This window comes from Lepidochelys kempii, chromosome 27 (assembly GCF_965140265.1).
Source record: "Lepidochelys kempii isolate rLepKem1 chromosome 27, rLepKem1.hap2, whole genome shotgun sequence".
Classification (NCBI taxonomy): domain Eukaryota; kingdom Metazoa; phylum Chordata; order Testudines; family Cheloniidae; genus Lepidochelys; species Lepidochelys kempii.
This window is the reverse complement of record NC_133282.1, coordinates 14446073-14471249: the sequence shown is the minus strand read 5'-3', so window position 1 is coordinate 14471249 and position 25177 is coordinate 14446073. Positions and strand designations below refer to the sequence as shown.

The window sequence follows — 25177 nt, the reverse complement described above, 5'->3', positions numbered from 1 at the left end:
GGACGCTCAGCATACACGCTGTGCATTCTTGAGTATGTTTCATTATCCCACATTGTACGGATGGGGAAACCGAGGCACTGAGAGGCAAAGTGGTCACACAGTGAGTCCATGGCAGAGTGGGGACTAGGACCCAGCAGTCCTGCTCTAACTAAACCCAACTCCCTTTCCAGATCCAGGAATGGAACCCAGGAGTCCTGCTTCCCAGTCCATTTTGTTGTAAGCACTCAAACCAACTCCCCGCTTCGAAGCAGGAATAGAACCCAGGAGTCCTGTTCGCTGGGCGGTGCTGCCTTTGCTTGTCTCAAGCAAAACTCACATATAAGGGTTTCCTGATAACTTGGGTTAGGACAACTGCATGTTGTTGTGCCCAGTCCTCTGGGGTAAGCTCAGGCCTCTTAAGGAATAACCTGTGACATGGGAAACGGAAATAAATGCGTCCCCTCAGGGTGGGCACAAACCAGAACAAATAACTGAGACATGAAGGACTCCAGAATGGTGAGTGAACTGTTCTGAAGGGCACCCGGTGTCTCGGAGCGATTTCTTGCAGACGGTTGATTCATAGCCCTGTGCCGGCCAAGAGTCAGGCCAGCACGAGGCCCGGGTGGCAAGAGAGGAGATTTAGATCTAGAAATGTGGAAGGAGGGAGAGGGAAGATTCTGATGTTGGAGGAAGTGTGGGATAGTGGTCAGAGGAGGGGACTGGGACTTGGGGCTCCTGGTTTCTCATGCTAGCTGAGAGAGGGAGGGAGGTCTAATCAAGCAGGGGATTGGGAGTCTGGGCTCTGGGGTCTATTTCTGGCTTTGACATGTTCTCTTTGTGGCTAACCACCATGTTTTCAGGTGGCTGCTGATTTCTGGGCGCTTCCAATTTTTAGGGAGCCCAACTTGAGAGGCCTTAAGGGGGCTTGGCTTTCAAAGGAGCCGAACCCCTACAGACCCCATTGACTAGAGCAACCGTCACTCAGCACCCTCCAAAAGCCAGGCCCCTACAGTACCTCAAGGATGGAGGTGCTGGGGATCTGTGGCCACTCTTGGACGAGCTAGACTTTAACCCTCCTGTGCCTCAGTTTCCCCATCTGGAAAACAGCTCGACAACCCCTCCATCCCCCAGTACCTCATGGCAGTGGTCTCAGGATTAATTACTCTTTCCAGGGTCCAGGATAAATGCCAGGGTTTATTACAAGCTCCTGTAATAGCCTGCTCCCCTAACAGGCTCTGTGTTGTGCTGGCTTTATGTCCTCTCTGTAAATACAGCATCTGAACAGGCAAGTGTTACGGGAGAGCGTAAAGGTCATTTAGTGCCCGAGGTTGCCTTCTCTTTTAGCCTTCCTTATCCCGCTGGATGTACTATCATGGCTTTTCCTGTAACCCCAGAGCCTGCTCTGCGACGGGCTAGTCCAACCCGGCTCGGCTTGTGCTGTCCTTTCCTGCAATGGCCTGGAGTTCCCAGCGATGCCCTTCGCTGGACCAGTGCCAGCCGGGTGCGGGGGGGCTGTGGTGTTGGCGGCGGTGGTGAAGCAGGCATAATAGTTTAATAGCTGTGCAGCTTGAAATGGAACCCAGGGTTATGAAAAGCTCAATTAACGTCAATTGTGGATGGAGGGATTTTGAGTCAAAAGGGCTTGGAATCAATCTAACGGGCTTGTTTCAAACCTCATCTCTTTAATGTCATTCGGCCCGTTGCAAGGCGGTTGGCTCTGATTCGATGCTGTTCGTACTACAGCAATGCATAAGGGCCTCGACAGCAAGGGGTAGGTCTTACAGAGGCAGTGTGGTGCAGTGGTTAGAACACAGAACTGGGACTCGATAGCCTTGGGTCCTGTTCCCACTTCTGCCGCTCACCTCGAGCAAACCACTTCCCCTCTCGTGCTGGTGGCATTAATGCTTTGTGTGACCGTATCTCCCACGTGCTCTGTTCAGATTGCTGGCAAGCCCCGTGTTCTCCTCTGGACATGTACAGCTCCTGGCACAATGGGGCTTGCTTGTGACCTCTCTCATTAAAAACACGGTGTGAGAGACAGTCCCTGCCCCAGAGAGCTCGCAATCTAAATAGGCAAAGGGGGAGGGATCAAAGAGGTTTAACGAAAAGAACTGAGTGTCTGAATTCACATGGCAGGTCAGCAGCAAAGCTGGGATTAGAACCCAGGTCCCCTGACTCTCAAGGTCTGTCTTCACCACGGAGTTAACTCCCCGTGCTTGGGCTGCACTCGCGAAGGCCCTGCCTGCACTCCAGGTAGGGTGACCAGATGGCACATGTGAAAAATCAGGAGGGGGGGTGGAGGGTAATAGGTGCCTTTATAAGAAAAAATATCGGGACTGCCTCTCTAAAATCGGGACATCTGGTCGCCCTAACTCCAGGCTTGGGTCGACGCCAGTTACCTCGGCACCCAGCCACCGCTGTTAGTACATCGCTTGGGCGCGTGCGTCCGCTCGCCCGGGGCGCTTGCGTCGATGCAGAGTGCGGTGCACTGCGGGTAGCTACCCCGGTGTGCCACACGCCGCCGTCCCAGGCAGTGCCTTTTGGGCTATTTTTGCGATGCATTGTGGGGTAGAAATGAGTCGTGCAGGGATGACTGGAAGCAAGGAGTCAAGTTCCCATCATGCAATTTTCTCCATCCCATAATGCCATCCGTATCCTATAGACTTCTGGGGCACATCCCACAGCTCTTCGTGCTGCAGGAGGGATTCTTTCCCAGGAACCTATGGGACAACTTGCCTGTCCTTTCTGGGCACATGGGGGAAAATTGGAGACCGGGCAGTATTCGGATGGTGCTAGCCCAGTGTTTCTCGAATGCGGCCACCGTGGTTGCCTGTGGTCACCAGGGGCTTTTCTTGCAGCCACAGCCTCCAGTGGCCCCTCCCCTTGCCCCCTCTGGAGCCAAAAACATCAGAGGAGCAGGCAGCCAGTGAGTTCCCCACCTCCCTGGGTGCCGTGAGGCTCTGGCTTAGGGCTTCAGCCCTGGAGTGGCAGGCAGCAGGCTCCCGTCCTGGACCCCGGCTGTGGATGCTGGTCCTCGGCTCACCCCTGCACCCCGTATCATCCCTGGCCCCCACTGCCTCCCCGCCACCCCATCCGTCCCCCCTGACGCGCTCTGCCTCCCTACCCGCCTCCCCATCCAGAGCTTAATTCTGGCTTAATGTGAAAAGTGATATTAACAAATATTACTTTTCGCAACAGCAGACTTACTAGCTCGTAAGTATTTATTTATTTTTTTTAAAGACACCAGAAAGCAAAAGAAACGCGACGATGACAACAACAAAAGACAAGAACGTGCAAAGCACCTTATTTGCGTTTCTATTCTGTTTAGGTCCGGTAAGGAATAGAAACAACTGTATGTTATTTTTATCATTGAGTCTGCAAAAAAACCCAACCTCTGCATAAATAAATTTCAATGGTTTGGACGGGTATACGTGCATATTTATCTGTTTTTCCTAAAGTTACTTAAGTATTTTAGGAAAAATGGTCAGAGTGGCCACCAGCAAGAGTTGATGGCCGCACTCTGAGGTCACTGGAAAATGTGCGGAGAGAAGCCCTGCGCTAGCCGGCGTTCACACTGCAGAGAGTCTGGGGCAGCAGCTGAGGGGTCTCTCCCTTGGGGCTGGCCCAACTCCAGTTACAAGCACCGTGCATTTGAGTGAAGGGTTTGTGTGTGAGTGGGGCTTGAGTTGTAACTTCTGTGTTAACTTAGCAGTGAAGGCAAGTCCTCTGCCTTTCGCCTGAGTTTTGGGGGATTGCGGGGGTGGCATCTGGAGGTTTGTGGTTGTTTTCCTACGTTGGTTCATAGTGTGTGTTTTGTGGTTGGTTGGTTTGTTTGTTTGCCCTCTGAGTTGGGGTTGACGTTGTGATAATGCTCTTTGTAGGCTTTATTTAATTGAATGCATTTAAATACTAATTCCCTCAGCAAAGAGAGTGGCACTGTAGCCATCCTCTGGCACAAGCCACAGAAAGATCTTTGGGAAACAGCTGTTTGAAGGGCGCCTAAGAGCCCGTCAAGGGCAGGTTGGGTGCTGGGCGCTGAACGTACGCATAGTGACAAGCTAAGCAGACAAAGGGTGGGAGAGGACGTGTGACTCCCCTGAGGTCACACGGTGGAGCTGGGGCTTTCCTGACTCCTAGCCCACCCTGCTCTAATAACCCTGCCGGTCAGGCTGCAGAGACATCTACTCAGAGTTATTCTCCCCCATTTTACCGAGGGGGAAACTGAGGCACAGAGGGGCTAAGTGACTTGCACAAGGTCATGCAGAGAGTCTGTGGCAGAACTGGGAATTGATCCCAGGTCTCCTGCATGCTAGGTCAGTGCCTTAACCCCTTGTGTCACTGTTAGTTAAGCATGGAAGAGAGACATTCCCACATGCCCTGGCCCTTTCCCTGGAGGGACCTGCATGGCGGTGAGAGACAAGTCTTAATGGCCCATTCCTTTCCTGAGGCTGCCAACAAGGGGGTCAGCTGGTGCTAGCTATGTCAGAGGCACCTGTCCGCTAAAGCTCTGGATTGCAGCCCCCGTCTCATTCACCTAGTTCCATAAACAGCTGGGCGGAACGTCAGGCCCTACTGATCTGAGCCGTATTTGAACTGGTGACCTGACGAGAAGAGGGTGCCCCAGCATCCTCTGTGGGTTTAACGCAGGTCTGCGGTGCCTGGGCAGGCAAGCATTGGGGGTGGGGGGTGTCTGTGCCAGGAATCAGGAGGCGCGGGCTGTGCTCTTGGTGATGAGTGTGTCTTTCTATAAGGAACGCTGTATTCCTGCCTCTTATTTGTAGGGAGGAAGGGGAGCCTTGTCGCTAAGGCGCTGGCCCGGGAGACATCGGGACAGGGATCTATTTTGGGTTCAGCCACAGACTTCCTCTGGGACCTTGAGAAAGTCACTTAACCCCACTCGGCCACAAATCAGAGAGGAGTCTTATGCTGCTGTAATGTACGCCTTCCTTTGGCCCACTCATCGCATAAAGAACTCCAAGGCAGACTTCCTTCAGCTCGCCCCCGCTGGCTGACACGTCACGGGTGCCTTCCCCCCCGCGCTGTGAGAGCCTCGTGCGACACTGGGCATGGCAGCCTCCTGTCTGAATTTGCTGCTGTAGTTGCCCCATCTATCCCATGCGGATCCTGGTGCTCAGATCTTGTCTACCCACGAGCAGTGTAGCTAAAATCCTGCATCCCCCTCCCGGAGTGGCCGCAGGTTTACTAGTATCAAGCTGCTTATACTGGTCTAGCTTAGACCTGTATGAGGAGGGGAATATGCTCCACCAGTATAAGGCATCTTTTTACCAGGATAACTGCACCCACGCTAGAAATTGTACTGGGATAACTGTGGCCATAAAGAAAAACCTCGCCCCTAACTGACATAGTGATACCGGGACAAAAATCTCTGTGTCGTGCAGTGGCGTCCAATAGAAATTCGATGCTAGCTACGCTTGGTGGTTTTTAATTTTTCTTATTAGCCACATTATTAAAAAGCCACCTGCGTTAGCCACAATTCAATAGCCTATTAGCCAGATGTGCTGGGTAGCGCTTTGAGATCTACAGAGGAGAAGGGCTATGTATTAATTCTGAGCAGATCTTAGCGGTGACTTAAATGGCTTTCGTCCTCTCCGCTGGAAGATGCTAAAGCCAGCACCAAGTTTGCTCGTCGGGTTCTGTCCTCATCCGCCCCCTTTGCACTGACTCACTGTGCAGTCGGCATCGCTGTGTCATGTCCCCAACTCCCATCTTTTCATGTGTTTGGGGCGGGGGAGTACTTAGATAGTTCTGGTCCCTCTTCCAGGCTCGCTCCCCTTTTCAGCCGATCTGTTGGCAGAGGCGTCACAGTGCTGAGATCTTTTAATTCCCCACCATTACCTGGGTTTGTGATTTATCTGCCTCCCACGCTCAGAAGCATGGAGGCCTAGCTGTCCCGCATTTCTCTTGTGTTCCAGGACGGGGGGCTTTTTTAAACATTTTTTATGGCAGTTCATTAATAAACACAAGCCCTTTTCCCTGCCAGTATGAGATGGGCACCCCTCACTGCCCATTTCCTGGTGTGCTTTAAAAGAAATCTCCGACATCATCCACCAGCAGCCACCAGTGTGTCTCCCCCAGAGCTAATGCTGTGGTTAAGTGGTTTGTCCAAGTGCTTTGTTCTTGTGGCTGGGCTGGGACTTGAGAGGTTTGGGGTGACTTCAGGCAAGTCTCTCTGCGCCTCAGTTCCCTCCCCCCACCCTCCCCCCGTAAAATGGGGATAATGCTTCCTTGGTCAGCTTCTGGGGGTTGCAAGCGCTCTTGGGCCGGAGCACCGATGATTAACCACTAGGCCTTGCTTCCTCTCTTCACCCTGGCCCCTGTTGTTCTTTTGCAGTCAGGAGTCGCTGTGCCCTGGCGATTCCCGCTGAAGGCCCGTCCCGAGCCGTGCGATGGACTCCATGTTCGAGGATGACATCAGCATCCTCACCCAGGAGGCCCTGTGCCAGGATGAGGTGTGGCTGGACAGCCCCAACACGGACCTCTCCAGCGAGATGTGCTCGGCTTCTCACTTTGCCCTCATCACGGCCTACGACGACATCAAAAACCGCCTGACCAGCCTGGAGAGGGAGAACTCCACCCTCAAGAGGAGGCTGAAGATGTATGAGATCAAGGTGAGGCGTGAGAGGGCGAGCGTTCTCCCCCCGCCAGATCCAGGGCGGACCTGATCCCGGCCAGGCGAATGGCACCACTGGGACAGGCGCCAGGAGTCCGGGGATAACTGTAAGAGCAGCTGTACCAGTGAGGCCCGGCGTGTGCGGCTCTGGGGTCACGCACGTAGTAATACACAGCTGGGCGTGCAGCTCTGGGTTTGTACGCCTGTTCACAGCTTCGTGGGCAGCATCTCTGGGGTTTTAGATTTGATGGGGGGGGGTTTCTGGGCTCACACGTGTTTCTGTGGATTGTATGCGCAGTGTGCAGCTCTGGGCTTGTCCCCGTGATTGTACACCGCTGGGCGTGCAGTTTCCTATGTCTCTAGCACAATGATGCTTAACCAGAGTGCGTCTCTGTTGCGCTCGGCGCTGGACGGAGCTCTGGGAGTCCCTCCGATCTGAGCCGAGCGCTGTTCTCCGGGGCCGGCCTGCGACTTGCTCCATTGGATGCCAGCTGGGGGCAGCCCCCGGGCTCCTGGGGAGTTGCCGGGGCTGCTGAGTTAGGGCGCCCCGTGCTGCTGTCAGCGGGTTCCTTCATGCCCATGTCTGCTTTCGCCCCGTGGCTGCAGTACCCGGTGATCGGCGAGTTCGGAGAGGAGCGCCTCTTCTCCGTCTACGACACCCAGGAGTGCTCCCTGCTGAAGAGCGAGAAGGCTAGCCTCCAGCAGCAGCTGAACCAGTTCCAGCATGAGGTGGGTGGCTCTAGGGGCTTGGCACCTCGCAGCTGGCTTGCCCAGGCCCGTTGGTTCCTAGCTGAAAAGATCAGGGTCGTGGCAAGGTCTGGGAGATGGAGCTAGCCAGGCCCTGTGCTGCAGAGGTGTCTGTGTGTCTGGAGGGCCCGATAGAGGGGGATTCACAGCCCCGCTGATTGTGTTGGGGGTGGTTTGCAGAGCCCGATAGAGACGATTCTCAGCCTTTGGGATAGAAGGATCTGCAGGCCCCTATGGAGGAGAATTCTCAGATGCAAGGGGGTTAAGCCTGGCATCCTGGCCAAATTCCAGTTCCTGTAATTACACTTTGCCAACCAAAAAGCCCCTTCCCGAGCCATTTAAGCTGGGCATGCTGTTTTTCTTCTCTTCCTGTCTGAAACATTGCTGGGTGCTGTTAAACAGCTGCTGTGTTGCACCCCAGAGGTGGCTGCATTTCAGAGGTGGTGTCGGCCTATATAACACTTGTCAAGCACTGTGGCTCAAAGGGGCTGGGAAAATGGAAGCTATTTATTATCTTCTATCATTGTTCCTGTATCCACTTCTTTCTCTGGCTGGAGCAGGATCAGCGTCTCCCCCACTGCTAACGTATCAGAGGACCCCACGGCAGAGCGGCTCGGATCTCGGCCTTTAGTACCTTTAGCATGTGTCCATTGTTATAACGCACCCCCTGCCCTCCTTTAACAGGCCTGGAGAGGTCCGGCCAATGCTCCACTCGGTGGCGCGTCTCTCTGCTCCCTGCGAACAGCTCCCTTTGCTTCTTTCCAGCTCCAGAAGAGCAAAGAGAGGGAGGAGCAGCTGGACGAGATGATCCAGGCGTATGAGAAGCTGTGTGTGGAGAAGGCCGACCTGGAGTCGGAGCTGGGGGAGATGGTAGGTACCAGCGAGTGCCCTGCGTGAGCCGCGACCTCACGGTCTTCAACCACTCAAAAATAGGCCAGAGGAATCCAGATTGAATAATCCACAGGTAGCTAGGAAGAGGGTAGTCAGGGGGCTAAGGAGCTGGCCTGGCCTGGGACTTAGGAGATCCAGGTTTGATTCCCTGCTGTCGCCACAGACATCCTGTGTGCCTTGGGCAAGACCCTTAGTCTCTGTGTCTTCCCCATCTGTGCAGTGGAGTAACAGCGCTGTTGTGAGGACAAATGCATTAAAGACTGAGGCACTTAGATGCTGTGGTAATAGGAGGCGGCATAAGGTACCAGATAGTCTGTTTGTTCTGTCCTTTGATCTTGGAGTCTCTCTGGTGGCTAGAACAGGGGACTGAGAGACAGGACTCTTTGGTTCCATCCCTGGCTCTCACAGGGAGTATGGCCCAGGTCCCCAAAGGTATTTAGGCCCCTAACTTCCTGGAAGTTTAGGGGCCTGTCTTTGCTGCTCTGGGCCTGTTTGTAGGGAACCGGTGTCAGGACTCCAGGATTCTATTCCCAGGACTCCTGGGTCCTATTTCCAGTTCTGCCGCTGACTCGCTGTTGCTGGGCAAATCGCTTCACCTCTCTGTGCATCTGTCAAGCAGGGCTGATGACACTGACCTGCTGTACTCTACCTCGCGGGGCTTCGCTCGTTTGAGCTCTGTGCTAGGGGAATGCAGAGCGCTCCAAGACAATTACTGTAATGGCTGAATTCGTGCATCGGGCAGTATAACTCGATTACTTACCTCGGTTAATGCCTGAATCAGAGTCCGCTGCAGTGCGGCTTTGAACGTGACTTTTCCTAATGCGTCTTATCACTTCCCCTTCGCTTTGGCAGTGCTCTCTGCTCCCTCGGGCTTCCTCTTTGCTTCCAGCTGTACCCCGGCCTTGTGTTGCTCTCAGAGCTGCATGAAGACTGCGAAAATGCTTCCACGGCTAGTCATTTGGGCCCAGATCCACAGGGGTATTTAGAATCCAAACCTCCGTTGGAAACCTAGAGCTTAATTTCTCTGAGAGTTAGAAAGTTTTTCTAATATCTAACCTACATCTCCCTTGCTGCAGGTTAAGCCCATTACTGCTTATCCTACCTTAGAATCATAGAATATCAGGGTTGGAAGGGACCTCAGGAGGTCATCTAGGCCAACCCCCTGCTCAAAGCAGAACCAATCCCCAACTAAATCATCCCAGCCAGGGCTTTGTCAAGTCTGACCTTAAAAACTTCTAAGGAAGGAGATTCCACCACCTCCCTAGGTAATGCATTCCAGTGTTTCAGCACCCTCCTAGTGAAAGTTTTTCCTAATATCCAACCTAAACCTCCCCCACTGCAACTTGAGACCATTACTCCTTGTTCTGTCATCTGCTACCACTGAGAACAGTCTAGATCCATCCTCTTTGGAACCCCCTTTCAGGTAGTTGAAAGCAGCTATCAAATCCCCCCTCATTCTTCTCTTCCGCAGACTAAACAATCCCAGTTCCCTCAGCCTCTCCTCATAAGTCATGTGTTCCAGTCCCCTAATCATTTTTGTTACCTTCCACTGGACTCTCCAATTTTTCCACATCCTTCTTGTAGTGTGGGGCCCAAAACTGGTCACAGTACTCCAGATGAGGCCTCACCAAAGTCGAATAGAGGGGAACAATCACGTCCCTCAATCTGCTGGCAATGCCCCTACTTATACACCCCAAAATGCCACTGACCTTCTTGGCAACAAGGGCACACTGTTGACTCATATCCAGCTTCTCGTCCACTGTAACCCCTAGGTCCTTTTCTGCAGACGCACAGAGTAGTCGATTGCAGTCCTCTTTGTAACAGCCTGTAACATATTGCAGACTGTTCTCAGGTCCCCCCAAGTCGTCTTTTCTCAAGACTAAACACGCTCAGGTGTTTTTGTACTTTTTTCCCCCATGCGTCGGGTTTTCTAAACCTTTGATCGTTTTTGTGGCTCTCCTCTGGATTCTCTCCAGTTTGTCCACGTCTTTCCTAAAGCGCGGTGCCCAGAACCGGACACCGTACTCCAGCCGAGGCCCCTCCAGTGCCGAGTAGAGTGGAATAAATCCCTCCCGTGTCTTAGGGCTTACAATTCTGGAGTGGCGCTGTTAGCCCTTTAGCAAAGACGCTGCCCGTGCTGCCGGGATTTCTTCTCCTGTTGGCCTCCGTGAGTGGCAGTAGCCAGCATCCTCCCATCAATCTACCTCTGTCTGTACCAGTGATGTAGTTATACCAGCCTAAGTTCCGAGTGTAGATGTCCAACACCCTTGTTAACACCCCCCAGAATGATATTCGCCTTTTTGACAACTGCATCGCACTGCTGACTCATACGCCCTTTGTGATTCACCGTAACCCCCAGATCCTTCTCAGCAGTACGAACACCTAGCAGTTATTTGATCAAAAGGGATTTGATTTCTCCACCCCTCCCCCAATGTATTTTGCGCTTGTGTTTATTGAATTTCATCTGGTTCATTTCAGACCAATTCTCCAGCTTGTCAAGGTCTTGTCCTGTCCTCCCGAGTGCTGTTAACCTAGTTGTTGTTATGTGGGCTAGGTAAAAACCTCTTATGTTCATTAGTTTAACAACCGCCCTTCGTTTTGGTGGAATGTAAGAAACAAAAGTGGTCTCCAAGACAAAGGCGCACCCAAGGCCACCCAGAAATTCAAAAGATCAGGCAAAGAGGATCCAGCTGAGTGTTGTTTTTGGGATACGGACATGTCTGTGGATGGGACAAACAGCACAGGAGAGAGACACAGGGACTGTGTTTATGCAGCGCTCAGGTTGTGACAATTGAGCTGGTGGCTTTTGATGCAGTCGACTGTCCATTGCTGAGAGGTTCCTAAGGTGGGATTTTTCCAAAGTGTCTAAGGGAGTTAGGCACCCGACTCCTATTGTAATTTGAAAATCTGCCCCTCCACGCTGGGTGTATTTCAGCTACTGAATCTCATAGGTGTTTGTGTACCCGCCTGGTGAGTGTGTGTTACAGGTACCGATCTGTGGGGGATCAGAGCCTGTTACACAGGCCAGCCGCAGAGCTTTCGCTCAAGCGGTAACGGCTCCTGGTTTTCGGTCACGAGGTCCTCAGTTCAATCCCTGGTGTGTCAGTCACAGTGGCGGCCATCAGATTCGCTCTCGGGCTCTGACATGTATGTTCAGATTGTACAGCCCCGTACGCTACATGGGGCCAGGCCTCCTGCAGGAAGGGCCCACAAACCATGTGGTGTGCAGGGGAGGGGGGGCTATACTTATAGCACAGATCTCTTACCTTCACCCTCTCTCTCTGCACCCCTTTTTTCCCCTCCTCGCCAGAGAGCTTTGGTGGAGACTCATCTGAATCGGATCCGGAGCCTGGAGCAGCAGTTGAGACAGAGAGATGGCAACTCCTTCCAGAACCTCAACTCCCAGCTGCAGAACCAGGAGGTCCAATACCTGTCTCTCCATGGCAGCCCTGGCCTGACACATGGTGAGTCTTTCATTTCTGGCCCGGGAAGATGTTTGGCTTTCCCCAGCGTGGACCCTTCATAATGTTGTCCGTTGTAGAGGGACTTGTAATACATGGGGGGCTTATGCCCTCGCTGGCCATGATTCCCAGCTCCTTCAGGCCACTTTTCTGCTCACTGCATTCTGGGGCAGTCATGGGCCTGCTCAGTCATTGGTGTTTAGAGCAGCCTCAGGGTTGCTCTAACTTGGTCTGCTTTGCATGGCGTTGTATGGGCCCTGGGAAGCAGAGAATAGCTGGAGTGCGCTGCCCTCTCCCTCCCCATCCCAGCCCCCAGAATGGAGTCCCGCTATGAACTCAGTGAATATTTTATAGGGTTTCTAGATTTTAGCACTAAAAGGCATCATTATGACTGTCTAATCCAGTGGCTCTCAACCCAAGGCCCATGGGCTGCTTGTGGCCCAATCAGCACGCAGCTGCGGCCCATGTGATGTCCTCAGGGCCGTATGGGTAGTATATATATTGTGTGGATGCAGCCCACCTAACACAGCAAGAGCTGCATGTGTGGCCCACAGTGGTAAATAGGTTGAGAACCACTGGGCTAATCTAACCTCCCGCACAACGCAGGCCGTGGAATTATACCATACATAAGAACGGTCAGACCATAGGTCCGTCTAGCCCAGTGTCCTGTCTTCCGACAGTGGCCAATGCAGGTGCCCCAGAGGGAATGAACAGAAGAGGGAACCATCAAGTGATCCATCCCGTCGCCCATTCCCAGCTCCTGGCAAACAGTGGCTAGGGACACCATCCCTGCCCATCCTGGCGAATAGCCATTGATGGACCGATCCAGGGGCGGTTCTGAGTCCGGCCTGTTAGCTTACGGAGTACTATGGGCTGTTGATGCTCTCGGTATATTTATGTCCCCCTGCTGAAAAGAACGGCTCTTGGCCACACGTCTCTATGGCCCCGCGCCCGGTTTGCTAGGCCGCTCGAAGGGCCTGGGGATCAAAACCCGTGCGGAGGCACGGTGCTTTCCGGCCAGCAGAGGGCACTGCCGCCCCTCCGTTTGTCGCTTCTGTTTCTAAAGCCTGCCCCAAGCCCGGTTAATGGCCCGTTTCAGACTCCCTGCCACCTGGAAACACCAAGTCTGTTTCCACGGCTTTCGTGAGAGAGATTGCGCCGGCCACCTGTTCACAACTGGGTGGCAGCTCCCGATGAAGTGACAGCCATCGGCACTCTGATGGCACCCGGCTCTCCGAGCGGGAGGGTGGCTTTGAGGATGCTGGCCAAGTTATGCCACGCTCTGGGAGCCAGGCACCGTTCTCCTCTAGAGTCACGGGGTGGGTGGGGGGGAAGGAGAGAGGCGCAGAGACCTGGGTGGGGGGGGAAGCAAGCTCCCGGTTCCGTGCCTGGACCCCACCCCTCTGTGAGCTGCTGTCAGAGTGGACCACAAAGCAAACCCACCGGCTCTTTGATCACCAGCTGCTTCTCCTAGTGGTGGTTTCACCAATGAGTGCCAAGGGGGCTTTGCTGGTGGTGGGAGAATGAATGGCTGATTTTCCCCCCCAGCCGCCCCCGGCTGCTTGTGGCTTGACTCGTGTTAAAGATTCCCAAGATTCGAATGATCCCCCTGCCATAGAAAAGGGACCCCCAGCCACCCCCTGTGACTTCTTCACCCCTGAGAGCCACAGCCGCCAGCCTGATCCGTCCGGCGCAGGCACTTAGGGGATGAGCTGCAGCGGAATAAAGATGCTCTAATCACGGCAGCTATCCAGGGGCGAGTCACTGGGGCGAGCGTGAAACTTGCCGGTCGATATCATTAAAAGGAGGAGTTGTTGAAAACCCAAGAGGAAGCTGTCACTTTGGGTGTCCGGGAACCAGACGTGGGCTGCTGGCCAGCTCAGCTGGATCAATGGATGCCCGCTGGGGATCTGGCCCCTTGGCCCCAGTGGAGTGACGCTGGTTTGCCCCAGCGAGGGATCAGGCCCTGGGGCTTTTAAGCCGGAGCTCTCAGGCAGGTTCTTGCTGCTCTTACTGGGAGTGCGCGTAACACGGACATGGGGCTGCTTGGTGTATCTGGTCACGTCTCCTCCTAGTGACCAGCCCTGGCTAGGAGAGGGGCCTGGCTAATGCCGTCACTCTGCCGGCTCTAGGGGCAGCAGGCAGTGCCTTTGAGGTGCAGGGCCCTGGTTTGCTCCTAGCTGCAGACTGGGGTGCCCGTTTGTCCGCGGCTTCTGTTCCCTGGGCGCTTCTTGCTTTGCTCTGTTACACACACAGGGCTGGTCATTCGCCTCTTTCTGTGGGGCTGATCCCAATAGGGCTTTTGTGTTCTGACCTCCCCCCAGGAGAGGGATGCTGGCGGGAGGGAGCCAGCCTGTGCCAGTTGGGGTGGGTCTGCCTCCCCCCATCACCTCCCTTCACCGGCATTGTCCTATCCCTCTCTCCAGTGCTGGATCGGTCCATGAGCTGGCAGAGCTCCCGCAGCCTGGAGCAGCCCAGCGAACTGGAGGTGCACAGGCTGGAGGCTGAGCTGGAGGAGGCCCGGCACGAAGCCCAGAGCTCGCAGCGCCGGGAGGAGCAGCTGAAGGCAGAGTGCGAGAGGCTGCAGTCTGAGCTGAAGCAGCTCCAGGAGACCCGGGCTCAGGTGAGGGGGCAGTCGGGCCGCTGCGGGTGTTTGTCTGGGCCCGATTGTGCCCTGGACTCCTTGCAGGATCAGGCCTTGTGAAAGACCGGAGGCCCAGTCCTGGCTGGGGCCTTGTTGGCATTTGGAATCGGGACTTCTGTTTGCCGGGAGCTCCCAGGGCTGGTTGCAAACCTGTGTCTCCCCCCACAAGCTGAGAGCTCAGGCAGGGCCGGGTCCCGCTCTCGGCCTCCCTGCTGTAACTCCGGAGCCTGGGTGGAGTCATGACCGACAGAGAGCCGAGCCCGGTTCTGGTATCTTTCCCTGGCAGAGGGGGCAGCTGCTTGTCAACCGGAAGGAGATCTCCAAGCGCACAGGGATTATTGGCTCTGCCTGATCCCTCTGGCAGGGGGCTCGCGCTTGGCTGCGGGAGTTTGGAGCTCTCTGCTTTGTGTCCCCCGGGGTCCCGTCTCTGGTGCAGAGACGTGGGGCCGGTAGGACTGGTGCAAGGTTTGCTCTGCTGGCCCTTACTTAGGCTAGAGGCAGTGGGACACTGGGGGAGATGGCTGTGCCCCTTCTGTGGCTGATCCACAGATGATAGCCTGCCACCGCCCTCTGCTAGCGGGCCAAGTCCTGCAGCTCAAATGCCAGATGCCGGTTCTCTGGGGCTAGAGGCCCTTGGTCCAACCCCTGCAGCTGACCCCAGCTGTGCCTCCCCTGGGGAAGGGATTCCATGTGGCGGCTTGATAGGGGTGTGTGGCTCTTGGTCTATCCTGAGAGAGCAACACCCGGGGAGAGAGGGGATGGCTGGGTTACCAGCTGCGGAGACTGAGAAATCTATCGGGACCGGGATGGGAGCCACCCTGGAACGTGTGCATGAAGGGTTAGGGTGCCCTGCTGATGGTAATGGGCGGTTTGTCTGATGTTCCCTAGGACCTGGCGACCAGTCAGTCGGAGCGGGACATGGCCTGGGTGAAGAAAGTCGGTGATGACCAGTAAGTGCCCATCAGTATGGACGGACGTGCTTCTGCGCAACCTGGGGAAGGGGGAGAATCCTGCTCCACCCGATGCAGGATGTGGGTGGCCAGAGCTGCAGGGCGAATGACTTGGCAGCTGGATGCTTCTCTTGTCCCTGAGACGGCCCAGGGACCTTGGTCTGAAATGGCTCTTAGTGGGAGAGAGACGGTGAGCGGCACGGTGAAAGGGCCCCGTCCCTCAGCTGTTTGCCTGCTCTGAGTCTCTGGATCAATAGTGCCCGTGGGCCTGAGCCACCAGCCCTCCCTCCCGTTGGTGTTGGTGAGCGGCGGGGGCTGCGGGATCAGGCCCTGTCTGTGTTTCCACTGGATCCAGCGCTGAACCATCCCTGGCTTCAGCTCAGCAGGGGGCCCTGACTTTCCAACGTTTCTGTACTGGGCTGGGGCAGCCTGATATTCCAAAGGGGTGGAGTGCCCGGAGTTGCCGATTGAAGTTGGCAGGTTCTTGGCGCAGTGAAAACAGGGTCCCCTTTTCGCGGCCTCAGGTCAGGCTCCCTGGATGATGGAGGCGCTTGAAACCCCTGGCTGAAAACGCAGCTGGGTATGACTTGCCCAGGGAATCTGTGCAGAGCAGGGGAGAGAACCCAGGAGTCCTGGCTCTTCGTTCCCTGCTCTAACCGCTGGCCAGCACTTCCTCCTGCTAGCCCGCTCTCCCTCTCGGGTCTTAATCGGCCAGGAAAATCTCCCCTTCCCTCTGCTGCTACCCCGCCAGGATGGGGAAATGCTCAGCCCCTCCTGGGGACTCCAGGGAAAGCCCAGTTGGTAAAGAGAGACTGCAAGGTTCCCCTGCCGCGGAGCAATGGCTGGACCGTGCCTCTGGAGATGATACAACCCGGTACCTCCTCTGCTGCCCAGCTGACTCTCAGAGCCCCTTAGCGCCTGTCTCCTCCCCCCATGGGCTCCTGCTGGCCCCCCTGGCCTGGCAGTGAGATTCCCGGGGTGAGGGTCACCGCGGGAGCTGTGTGTAGCTGGGGATGGGTTTGGCCGTGGGGGGGCTAGGGGGCTGCAGTGTGTGGCGGAGGGATACTTTGTGTGTGTGTGGGGGGGGTGAGTACAGCATGTGGATAGGGGTACTTAGGGGAGGGCATGGGGGGTGTGGTCTGTGGTGCAGGGCTATCAGGGGAAGAGGGTGGTGTGGCGTAGGGATACCGTGGGGAAGGGAGTGGGGGTAACAGCATGTGGCGTATGGATACCGGGGGAGGCAGGGCTAGTGGCAAATGGCGTAGGGATACTGTGTGGTGGGGGGGTACGTGGCATAGGGATCTCTCTCGGGTGAGGGCGTACACATGTGGCATAGGGATACTTGGGTGGGGGGGTGGCAGCGTGTGGTGTAGGGATATCTGATGGGGGGACTCCAGTGTTTGGCTTAGGGATACCTTGGGGAGTGGGGTGGGCAGCGTGTGGTGTAGGGATATCTGATGGGGGGACTTTGGCGTAGGGATACCAGTCCCTCGCCGAGTGGCTGCAGCCCGGCACTGCCTGGCCGGTGTAGGGAGTATGACCCGTTCAGGGATCCGGATCTGCTTGTGCACAGTCTTGTCCACGTGCCCCCAGTGATACGTGCACACGCTCCCCGTGGCATGCGTGCCCCGTGGCTGGTGTAGCAAACCCTGTGAGAAAAGCCCAGCGGGTTCTGCTCCTAGGGTCCTTCTCCCGCACGGTTTCTCCCCGAGTGCCCTCGCCCAGCGCTGGTATCACATAGCACCCAGCTGACACTTCCTGTCAACCCATCGGGAAGCGTCTCCCGGGAGAGCTGTCGCAGGCCGACAGGCGAGGCGCGTGAGCGGCCCCTGCACGGCAGAGCTCCCTGCACTGAGGGGGGCAGCCCAGGTGAAGCGGCTGGGTGGGTGCGTTCCGGGGGGCAGCAGCGAGCTTGTCCTGGTGCCTGGCATGACGAGTGTCAGATGGGCGGCGGGTTTGACCCTCCCTTCCCCACCTTGTGCCCCATGCACAAGGGCAGGGCGCAGGAGAGGTGCTCGTCCCCCGCGAGGGCATGGCCCGTGTCCCTCCACACTCAGAGCAGGCTGGCAGTAGGAGTCTGGGGTCCTTGCTGCAGTCTCCAAAGAAGGTGGCGAAGTTCTGGGAAGCCTTGGTCGCCCCCTGGGCAGCGTCCCCAAGGGTGGCGCAGCCATGTGCGGTCCGCAGCCTGGCCCTAAAAGGTTAAACCTTGCAATACCCAGTGAGGGCGGTAGCTACGCTTCTATCAGTGCACAGAGGGGTAAACTGAGGCACAGAGTAGGAAGGTAACTTACCAAAGATCCCATTGGCTGCTGCAGGAGCTCAGTACTTCACAGAATCATAGAATATCAGGGACCTCAGGAGGTCATCTAGTCCAACCCCCTCAATCCACAATTTTTGCCCCAGATCCCTAAATGGCCCCCTCAAGGATTGAACTCACAACCCTGGGTTTATCAGGCCAATGCTCAAACCACTGAGCTATCCCTCCCGCCTGGCCCCACCCTCCCCCCGGATACTTGGACAGGAAAAGAACCCAGCAGGCCTCTGCTCTAACCACTAGTCCACAGTGTGGATCATTGGTCTGGTGGGTAGGACACTGGATGGATTTTTGGAGACCCTGGGGGCTGTTTCCGCCTCGGCCACTAACCTAGTGTGTGCAACCTTAGGTAAGTCCCTTCCCCTGTCTGTGCTTCTCTCTCCCTTCCCCACCCTGTGGTTTCCTTGGGGTAGGGACTGTCTCTCCTTCTGTATTTGTACAGCGCTGAGCACCAAGGGGGTCCCGATCTCGGGGGAGGATTCTAGGTGCTACTGTCGTGTCCTGCCGCTCATCACGCGTGTCCTAGCGAGTTCTAGATGCCTGATCTCTCTTGTTCTCGGGGCACTGGAGAGACTCAAGCCTACCTGATGGCTTTTCTATTTCTCGCAAAGGATTCTCTCCTGTTCAGTGTGACAACAGAAAGGTGGGAATATTGCACTGAGCCCTGCTAATGCCCCGGCGTGGTTATTGAACGGGCTGTCCCCAGCTCGGCCACCCCCATCTCGGGAGCGCCTGTGACTCCCGAGCGCACATCAGCTGCTGAAGAGTTGAAAATAAACGATTCAAAGCCGCTTGGCCTCGCCTCCTTTTCCTGAGGCCCTGGAAGCCAATCGACTGTCTGAACTCTAATGGGTGTTGAAAAATACCTGCCATGGCTGGGAAGATGGAGATCTGCGGCTGACATATTTCTCCCCTCCCTCCTGCTGTTGAACCAGTGTTGGGTTTTGTGACCATGACTGGGAAGTCGAGGGCAGAACGCGTGGGGGCTGCGTGCTTACAGGGGCTTTTGGGTGTCTGTCTCCCGGCTGCCCGTTGCCTTGCCTCTTATGGTGAGGTTCATACCGGTGCTGGTGAGGGCCCCCCCTTCTCCCCTCCCCCCCGCTGTGCCTGATCTGCAGAGGATATGAGCCAGCTGGGGACCCTTGGCTGTGTCATTCAAGCGATGGCAGCTCCTGCTTTTAGCTCTGGGGTTCCCCAGTTCAGTCCCTGATGTGTCTCTCACAAGGGGAAGGCGTAGCAGACCAGCCATGTGTGTTGGTGGTGACATAGACTGACAATTTCCTACAATATCCTGAACGGACTTCATTGAATTCGGTTAATGCCTTTGGGGTCCATTGTCTTAAAAATCCCTGTGTGTGTGTCCCTTGTGGAATTGTCTGTTTCCACAGGAAGGGTGAATAGAACAGCAGGGGGTGACTGACGGGGCAGATTCACTCAGGTTGTAACACCTCCGGAGAAACGGCCCCAACATGCACTAGGATTTGGATAAGGAGCCTGGTTTTAAACAGGCCTTCTTCCTGATCCAGCAAACGGACAGGTCCAGGGAGGGCCCCGAACCTTAGGGAGGGTTGGAAGGACTGGGGCTTGTTCGATGCTGAAGCAGTGATGAACTGGTAACCTCAAGGACTTCCCTGGGGTGGGTGGGGGAGGGTTGAAGAACTTACCCCGACCCTAGCAGGGATTCGGGCAGGATGAGTTCTGGTGAGCTCATTAGCATGCACGTGGGTTCTTGCGTTATTCGTAATGTTTTCTCTGAGATACTTTTTACCTTCACAGCAAAGTAGGCTTGCCTGGGAAGTGCCATGTGGTGACTTCTGTTGACAATCGCTCGATGGTCAGTCTCGGACAGCCTGTCTGTGCTGGGAAATACACAGTGAAAGGCAGGGAACTGGGCAGCCTGGAAACACCCTGGCCCGAGGGGAGAGAGATGCAGGGCTCCGTCCAAGAGAGGCAATAGCTGGGGAGCTGGCAGCCTGACAGCGGGTGCCCTGGAAGGGCAATACAGGTGCAGTTGTCCTGAACTGTGGCGCTGGGGTAACTGATCATACAGAGGCACTGATTCTGTTCTGTGGAGGCTTGGTCAGGCTGCTCCTTCAGCTTAAAGAGGACTGGAATTGGCTGTAAACAGCCCCTCAAAATCCCCCTTCCTGCTCCACCCATCCCCATCCCAAGTAGCGACTGGATGGAGGTCAGTTAGAGCAGACCTAAGCCACCTTCACCCTCTCTGTCCGAAGTGAAAGAAAGGAGTCACTGAGAAGCAGGCCCCAGAATGGAGAATCGGGCCCGTGGTTCCCGCTGGAGGCCACAGCAGAGACGGGCCCGGCAGTGAAGGAATCATGTAACGCTGGCCCCATCAGGGTGCCATGCAAATCCTTCCATCTAGTCAGTGTTGCCCAGGGACTGGCTGCTCCAGGCTGTAACAGGGCCTGGGAAAACAGCTCCTGTGAGGCAACTGGGTGCCCGCCAAACGTGGGGAACAGCTGGGATGGCCGGGGGCTCTTTGGAGGCCTCCGCGAAATGAGTTGCGGGGGTCTTAGTCCGGTCCACAATGCAAAAAAGGGCCCTTAGCTGGCACCCTCACTAGCGGTCTCGCCGGGGAGGCTGTGGATCGAAAGGAGGGGCGGTTGGATCTCCATTCTTGCCCTCAGCAGTGGTGTCTCCAGGCTGGGGCCGCGAGCGTGATGCTCGGCCCAGCCCTGAACTGCAGAGCAGGGGACTCCCGATTTCAGCGCTCTCCACCTCGGGCGCCCGAGAGAAAGTTCCAGGGCTCCCATCCAATCCTGGGCGCATGCTGGCACAGCTCCCTGGGCTTTGATGGAGCGCCTCGCCGTTGGCAGCTGGCTGCAAGTCCGGCCGAGACGGGAACTGGCTTCTCTGAACCATGCAAGGCGCAGCCGTCCTCCCTGGGAGGACACCTCCATAATTAAACTATCGCAGAGTCAGCCCCCTGGAAAACAGCCCCCGCCTGCCTGCCTGCTCCAGTGTCTGGGATTCCCCCGCCCACTGCCCGTCCCTGAGTATCATCTGGGTAAACATTTGGTGTGCTTCCAAGTCGGCTCCTCCGCTCAGGAAGCTGATTACTGGATTCCCTCTTTCGTTAGCTCTGCTCTGCTGGGAATCCCTCCCCAGGGGATCCCCTGGCTCATTTCCTGCACGCAAGGCCCATGCCAGTGCCGCTGTAGCAGCTAATCAGGCCGAATCCGAGGCAGGATCTAAAGGGGGTGGAGATGCACCTTCCGAAGGGTGTGTGTGTGGGGGTCCCTCACGGAGCACCCCTCCCCTCTACCATCCTATTAAGGAGCTTCTCCTTTGGGGCTGGTGTAAGTGAGGCCTGATGGGGAGAAGAGAGTGATTCTTCAGCAGCCGGTGGTGGTTCTGGGTCAGTGCTAACTGCTTGGATTCCTTCTCCCTGTCCCCTCCGACCTTCTAGCTAGCCTGGAAGTCGGTAGCTAGTGAGCCCATCCTGTGTTCCCACGCGGCAGGTGTGTGTAAGAGATCAGAGGGTACCAGCCCCGACAGGGCATGCACCGCCATTATTCCAGCTTCTTCTTGTTCTGGGATGGATTTGTATCTTGTGATGCTTTGCACTTCCGGGGCGCTTTTCACGCCAGGCTTCAAAAGAGCTTTAGCGAGCGCTAATTAATGAAGCCTCTGCACCGCTCTGAGTTGGGGGATGGGCCAGGACGAGGAGCTGGGCCATCTGGATTCTGTTCCTGCCTTCTCTTGTGCAACCCTGGTGCAAGTGGCTTCCTTGCTCTGTGCCTCGGTTTCCCTGTTTGTAAAAGGGGGTGGGGGGATGGTGGTATAAAGCATCCTGACACTGACTTCATTAACGCTTGCCAGGAGCTTTGTTGTAAGAGTCCCAGTGACTCTTCTTTCCTTAGCCTGTTTTGCTGACAAGGAAACTGATGAGCAGTGAGTTTGTGGCAGAGCAGGGACCGTAACTCAGGAGTCCCGGGTCTCTGTCTGCGTTTGAGCCGGGAGGTGAGGAGCTATTCCCGGCTCGTGTCCATGGTCCTGTGTTAGCTCGAACAGAGCTAGCCTGCTGAAAACAGCAGCATAGCCCGGGCAGCAGTTTGGGCTAGCTCCCGGAGTATGTACCCTGGGGGTCTGGGCAGGCCGTACTTGGGTGGCCACAGCACCCCCCGCACCCCTAGTTCCAGCACCGATGACTGCGGGTACGTGGACGTGAGCTGCAAATCGCACCTCCTGGCTCAAACTTAGTCCTGTGGTCTACTAGCCGACGCTTCCCCCACGTGCCTGTGTAAACCTCTTGGGTTTTTCTGGGCCTCGTCATATGTGGCTCACACAGACGCAGGCCCTCCCTGCTGCCCCCCAGCACTGACGCACAATCCTATTAAATGATTGGTGAAGAATGCATATAATCTAAATCTGTCACATCAAAATCTATACTCTGAGAACGCCAGCGATAACCCCCCGCCCATCCCCTCCAGGAAGGAAGGAAAGATCTTTGCACCTTGAATGTGTCATCCAGCTAATGAAATTCAGCTCTCCTGGGTCCTTAATTTAGAAGACACGGTGGCATGGAAAGTTGCCAGCTAAGAGAACTGTATTTTACACCCTGCTAGACTCGATGTGTTTGGACCATCCAGTCATGTGTCTGATTGCTGCAACTTTACTGGGGGGCAATAACCATTTCTTTATCTCACCCTTGTGCTTAATAACGACTTCATTAAAGTCTTGTCTGGGCCTTGCTCCCCGTTCATTTAACTCAGGGGTATTTCTTTTGTTTGTTCCTTTGTTTCACTGTAAGTGGCATTGGCTGGGCACTGCTGTGAGGATGCTTGCAGGGGTGTGTTTTTTTTTCTCTTTCTTTCTTTGCAACACACCCTAGCTCAGAGAGGTGTGATGCGAGCTTTTGATCTCCGGGAGGCCAGCTGCATTTGCATGATCTCATTCTAAAAGTGATTGTTTCAGGGTGGGGAGCGCGAATAAAATGTGTGAAAAGCAAAACACCACTGGCATTCTCTAGCTGTTTGTGCTGAGCAATGAAAGCCCTTAGCAGAGAGCCAGGACACCTCTGCAGCTAGACTCAGGGAGAGGAGAATAAAGATTTTGAATGAACTGTAAGTACATGCTCCCATTGATCCACTCCTCTGCAAAAGACAGATGGTGCTTGGTGCTGGAACCTAGCTGTGAGGGCCTCTCGTGGCTAAATGAACTCCCCTCCCCTTCCCTTCCTCCTATGGTTTTGAAGAGTGAGTTTATGTGGCCCCTCTGCATCCAGCGGGACATATTTGGTCTCTCATTGTGTGCGGAGACCCAACTGCAGTGTCTGCATGGCTCGGCTGCTGGGAACTCTTCAGCTTTGCTGACTGCTCCCCTTGGCCCTAAGCATGGCACGAGTTTGCTTCAGAGAGCACGAGTCCATGTGTGTAAGAGGCGCACTGTGAGGCTAGCAGCAAAGCATGTGGGTTCCGCTCCCAGCTATGCTGCCTGGCCTTTGCGGTAGCACCCAGAGGTTCCAGCCCAGGATGCCTGGGTTCTATTTCTGACTTGTTTGGGGTGAAACTTACCCCCTGTGCACCCAAGAGCCAGCACCAGGTGTAGTTGCCACCAAAGCCTTGAAAGGTTTAAAATTGAGCAAGCCACTTAATCTTGTCTGGGCTTGATTCTTTCCGGGTGTCAATGGAGTGGATTTCATTGGTGTCACTAGAGTTAACTCCAGATTTACAAAAAGAAAAGGAGGACTTGTGGCACCTTAGAGACTAATCGATTTATTTGAGCATGAGCTTTCGTGAGCTACAGCTCACTGCATCGGATGCATCCAGATTTACATTAGCATAAGCAGATACCGCCATTGTGTGTAAACGCCGGTATCCTAAACTGACTGGGGGGGGGGGGGAGAGTTTTGCTTTAATCAGGACTTGCGTGCTTTGATCTTTCCAGAGGGTGGGAGCTGGATTTACTCTGGCTAGTTCAGTGGTGGCATTCATCTTGGTTTCTCACTGGCTGTTTATTTTTTTTAAATTTTGCCAGTTTACGGTGCCGAAAATAAAGCCGGATCCGCTGTCCATGGGGCGTTTCTACCACGCGATGGTTTGAAATGCCACAAGAAGACAGGTTTCAGAGTAGCAGCCGTGTTAGTCTGTATTCGCAAAAGAAAAGGAGGACTTGTGGCACCTGAAATAAATTGGTTAGTCTCTAAGGTGCCACAAGTCCTCCTTTTCTTTTCACAAGAAGATAGCATCTTGCTTTATTTCAGTTCTGGAGCATTAAGGAACCTTCGTGAAAAATATAATCACAAGTTTGTTTGTTTTTTTTAACCCTCCCCCATATGTGACTGAAATAACAGATATGGAACACCACCTGTCCCAGCATGTATCCGTGCTAATCGCAGGATTCCTCTCCTATATCTAATGTCCGAACACGTCTGTGGCCTCTTAGACATTGACAATCTGGATCCTCCTGCTTCAGAACTGAAGGAGACCCTCCTTCGGCTACATGCAGTTACAGCTGGGTAGGAAACGATTGTCCCATCCTGCAAAAAGCTTTTCAGAGTAAAATAAATGCCCCATTCCACACTGGGGACAAAACCAAGACCTTTGCTCACTTTTTGAAAACTGAGAGACTAACCGACTCTCCTGCCCCAGAGCGGCGAATAGCCTGGTGGTTAGGCACTCACATGACATGTGCAGGAGCTGCCTTCAAGCCCTGCTCCAAACCAGGCCGAACGGGGACCTGAACCTGTCCCTCCTACGTCGCGGGGGAGCATCCAAGCCATTTGCGATTGGGACATGTCACTCTTGCTTTGACGAGAAAGTCCATCCTGCACCTGAAACGCCTTCTTGCCACAGCTTTTGTCGAAACTGACTGACCTTTTCCGACAAAAAGTTTTTGGTTTCTGCAAATCGGCCCTTTCTGACCCCCTCCCCGCCCCCAAAGTTGAGCTGAAAAATTCTGAACCAGTACTAGCTGCAGTACAAGGCCTATGGCAGGCAGTTATGCAGTTCCGATGGTCTCCAGCAGAGAGCAGCGGTGACTCAGCCTCACACCAGTTCATTGCACTGGCTGCTCAGGGAACGGACCTTTAGTTGCAAAATCGATGAAATGATGACAGAGCAGAGATGAAACACGTGAGCCTTTAGTCCTGGTCGTACTCCTGCTGAGGTTAAATGGCAGGATCTCCAGGTCCTATGGCAGGATCAGATCCTCGGCTGGTATCATTTGGAGTAGCTCCATGGAAGTCAGGATTGCTGGGGGAGATCTAGCTCAGGGGATCTTGAAAAAAGCCCGATGGTAAAGGGGACAAAAATGCCGCTGAAGATAACCAGGCCTTTAGTTTGTGAAACTCTTATGTGTCATTCCGCTACACATTCCTTGCTACTTGCCCTGGCTTCAAAAATCGCCTTGGAAAATTAAAAAGGAATCAACAAAAGCCCTCCAGAGTTTTGAAAGAAATAACGGTGCTGAGAAAAATGGCCGTAGTTTAGACAAACAAACAAAGAGCAGATTTCAGAGTAACAGCCGTGTAGTTAAGGTCAGTTCTTCTGTGTAACGCTGCAAGACGCTCACTGATTTCCCCAAGGGCCAAGTCTC

At 54.9% G+C, this 25177-nt stretch overlaps 1 protein-coding gene across 1 annotated transcript in view; it reads left to right on the top strand.

The window, feature by feature from the left end:
• Nucleotides 1-25177, top strand: part of TBKBP1 (TBK1 binding protein 1) — a 58929-nt gene that overhangs the window by 6194 nt on the left and 27558 nt on the right. The window contains exons 2-7 of the mRNA XM_073326063.1: nt 6332-6608; nt 7217-7339; nt 8123-8227; nt 11559-11712; nt 14136-14332; nt 15242-15303. Coding sequence (XP_073182164.1) covers nt 6387-6608; nt 7217-7339; nt 8123-8227; nt 11559-11712; nt 14136-14332; nt 15242-15303 — 863 coding nt within the window. The 5' untranslated portion in view covers nt 6332-6386. The remainder of the gene's footprint in view (nt 1-6331; nt 6609-7216; nt 7340-8122; nt 8228-11558; nt 11713-14135; nt 14333-15241; nt 15304-25177) is intronic.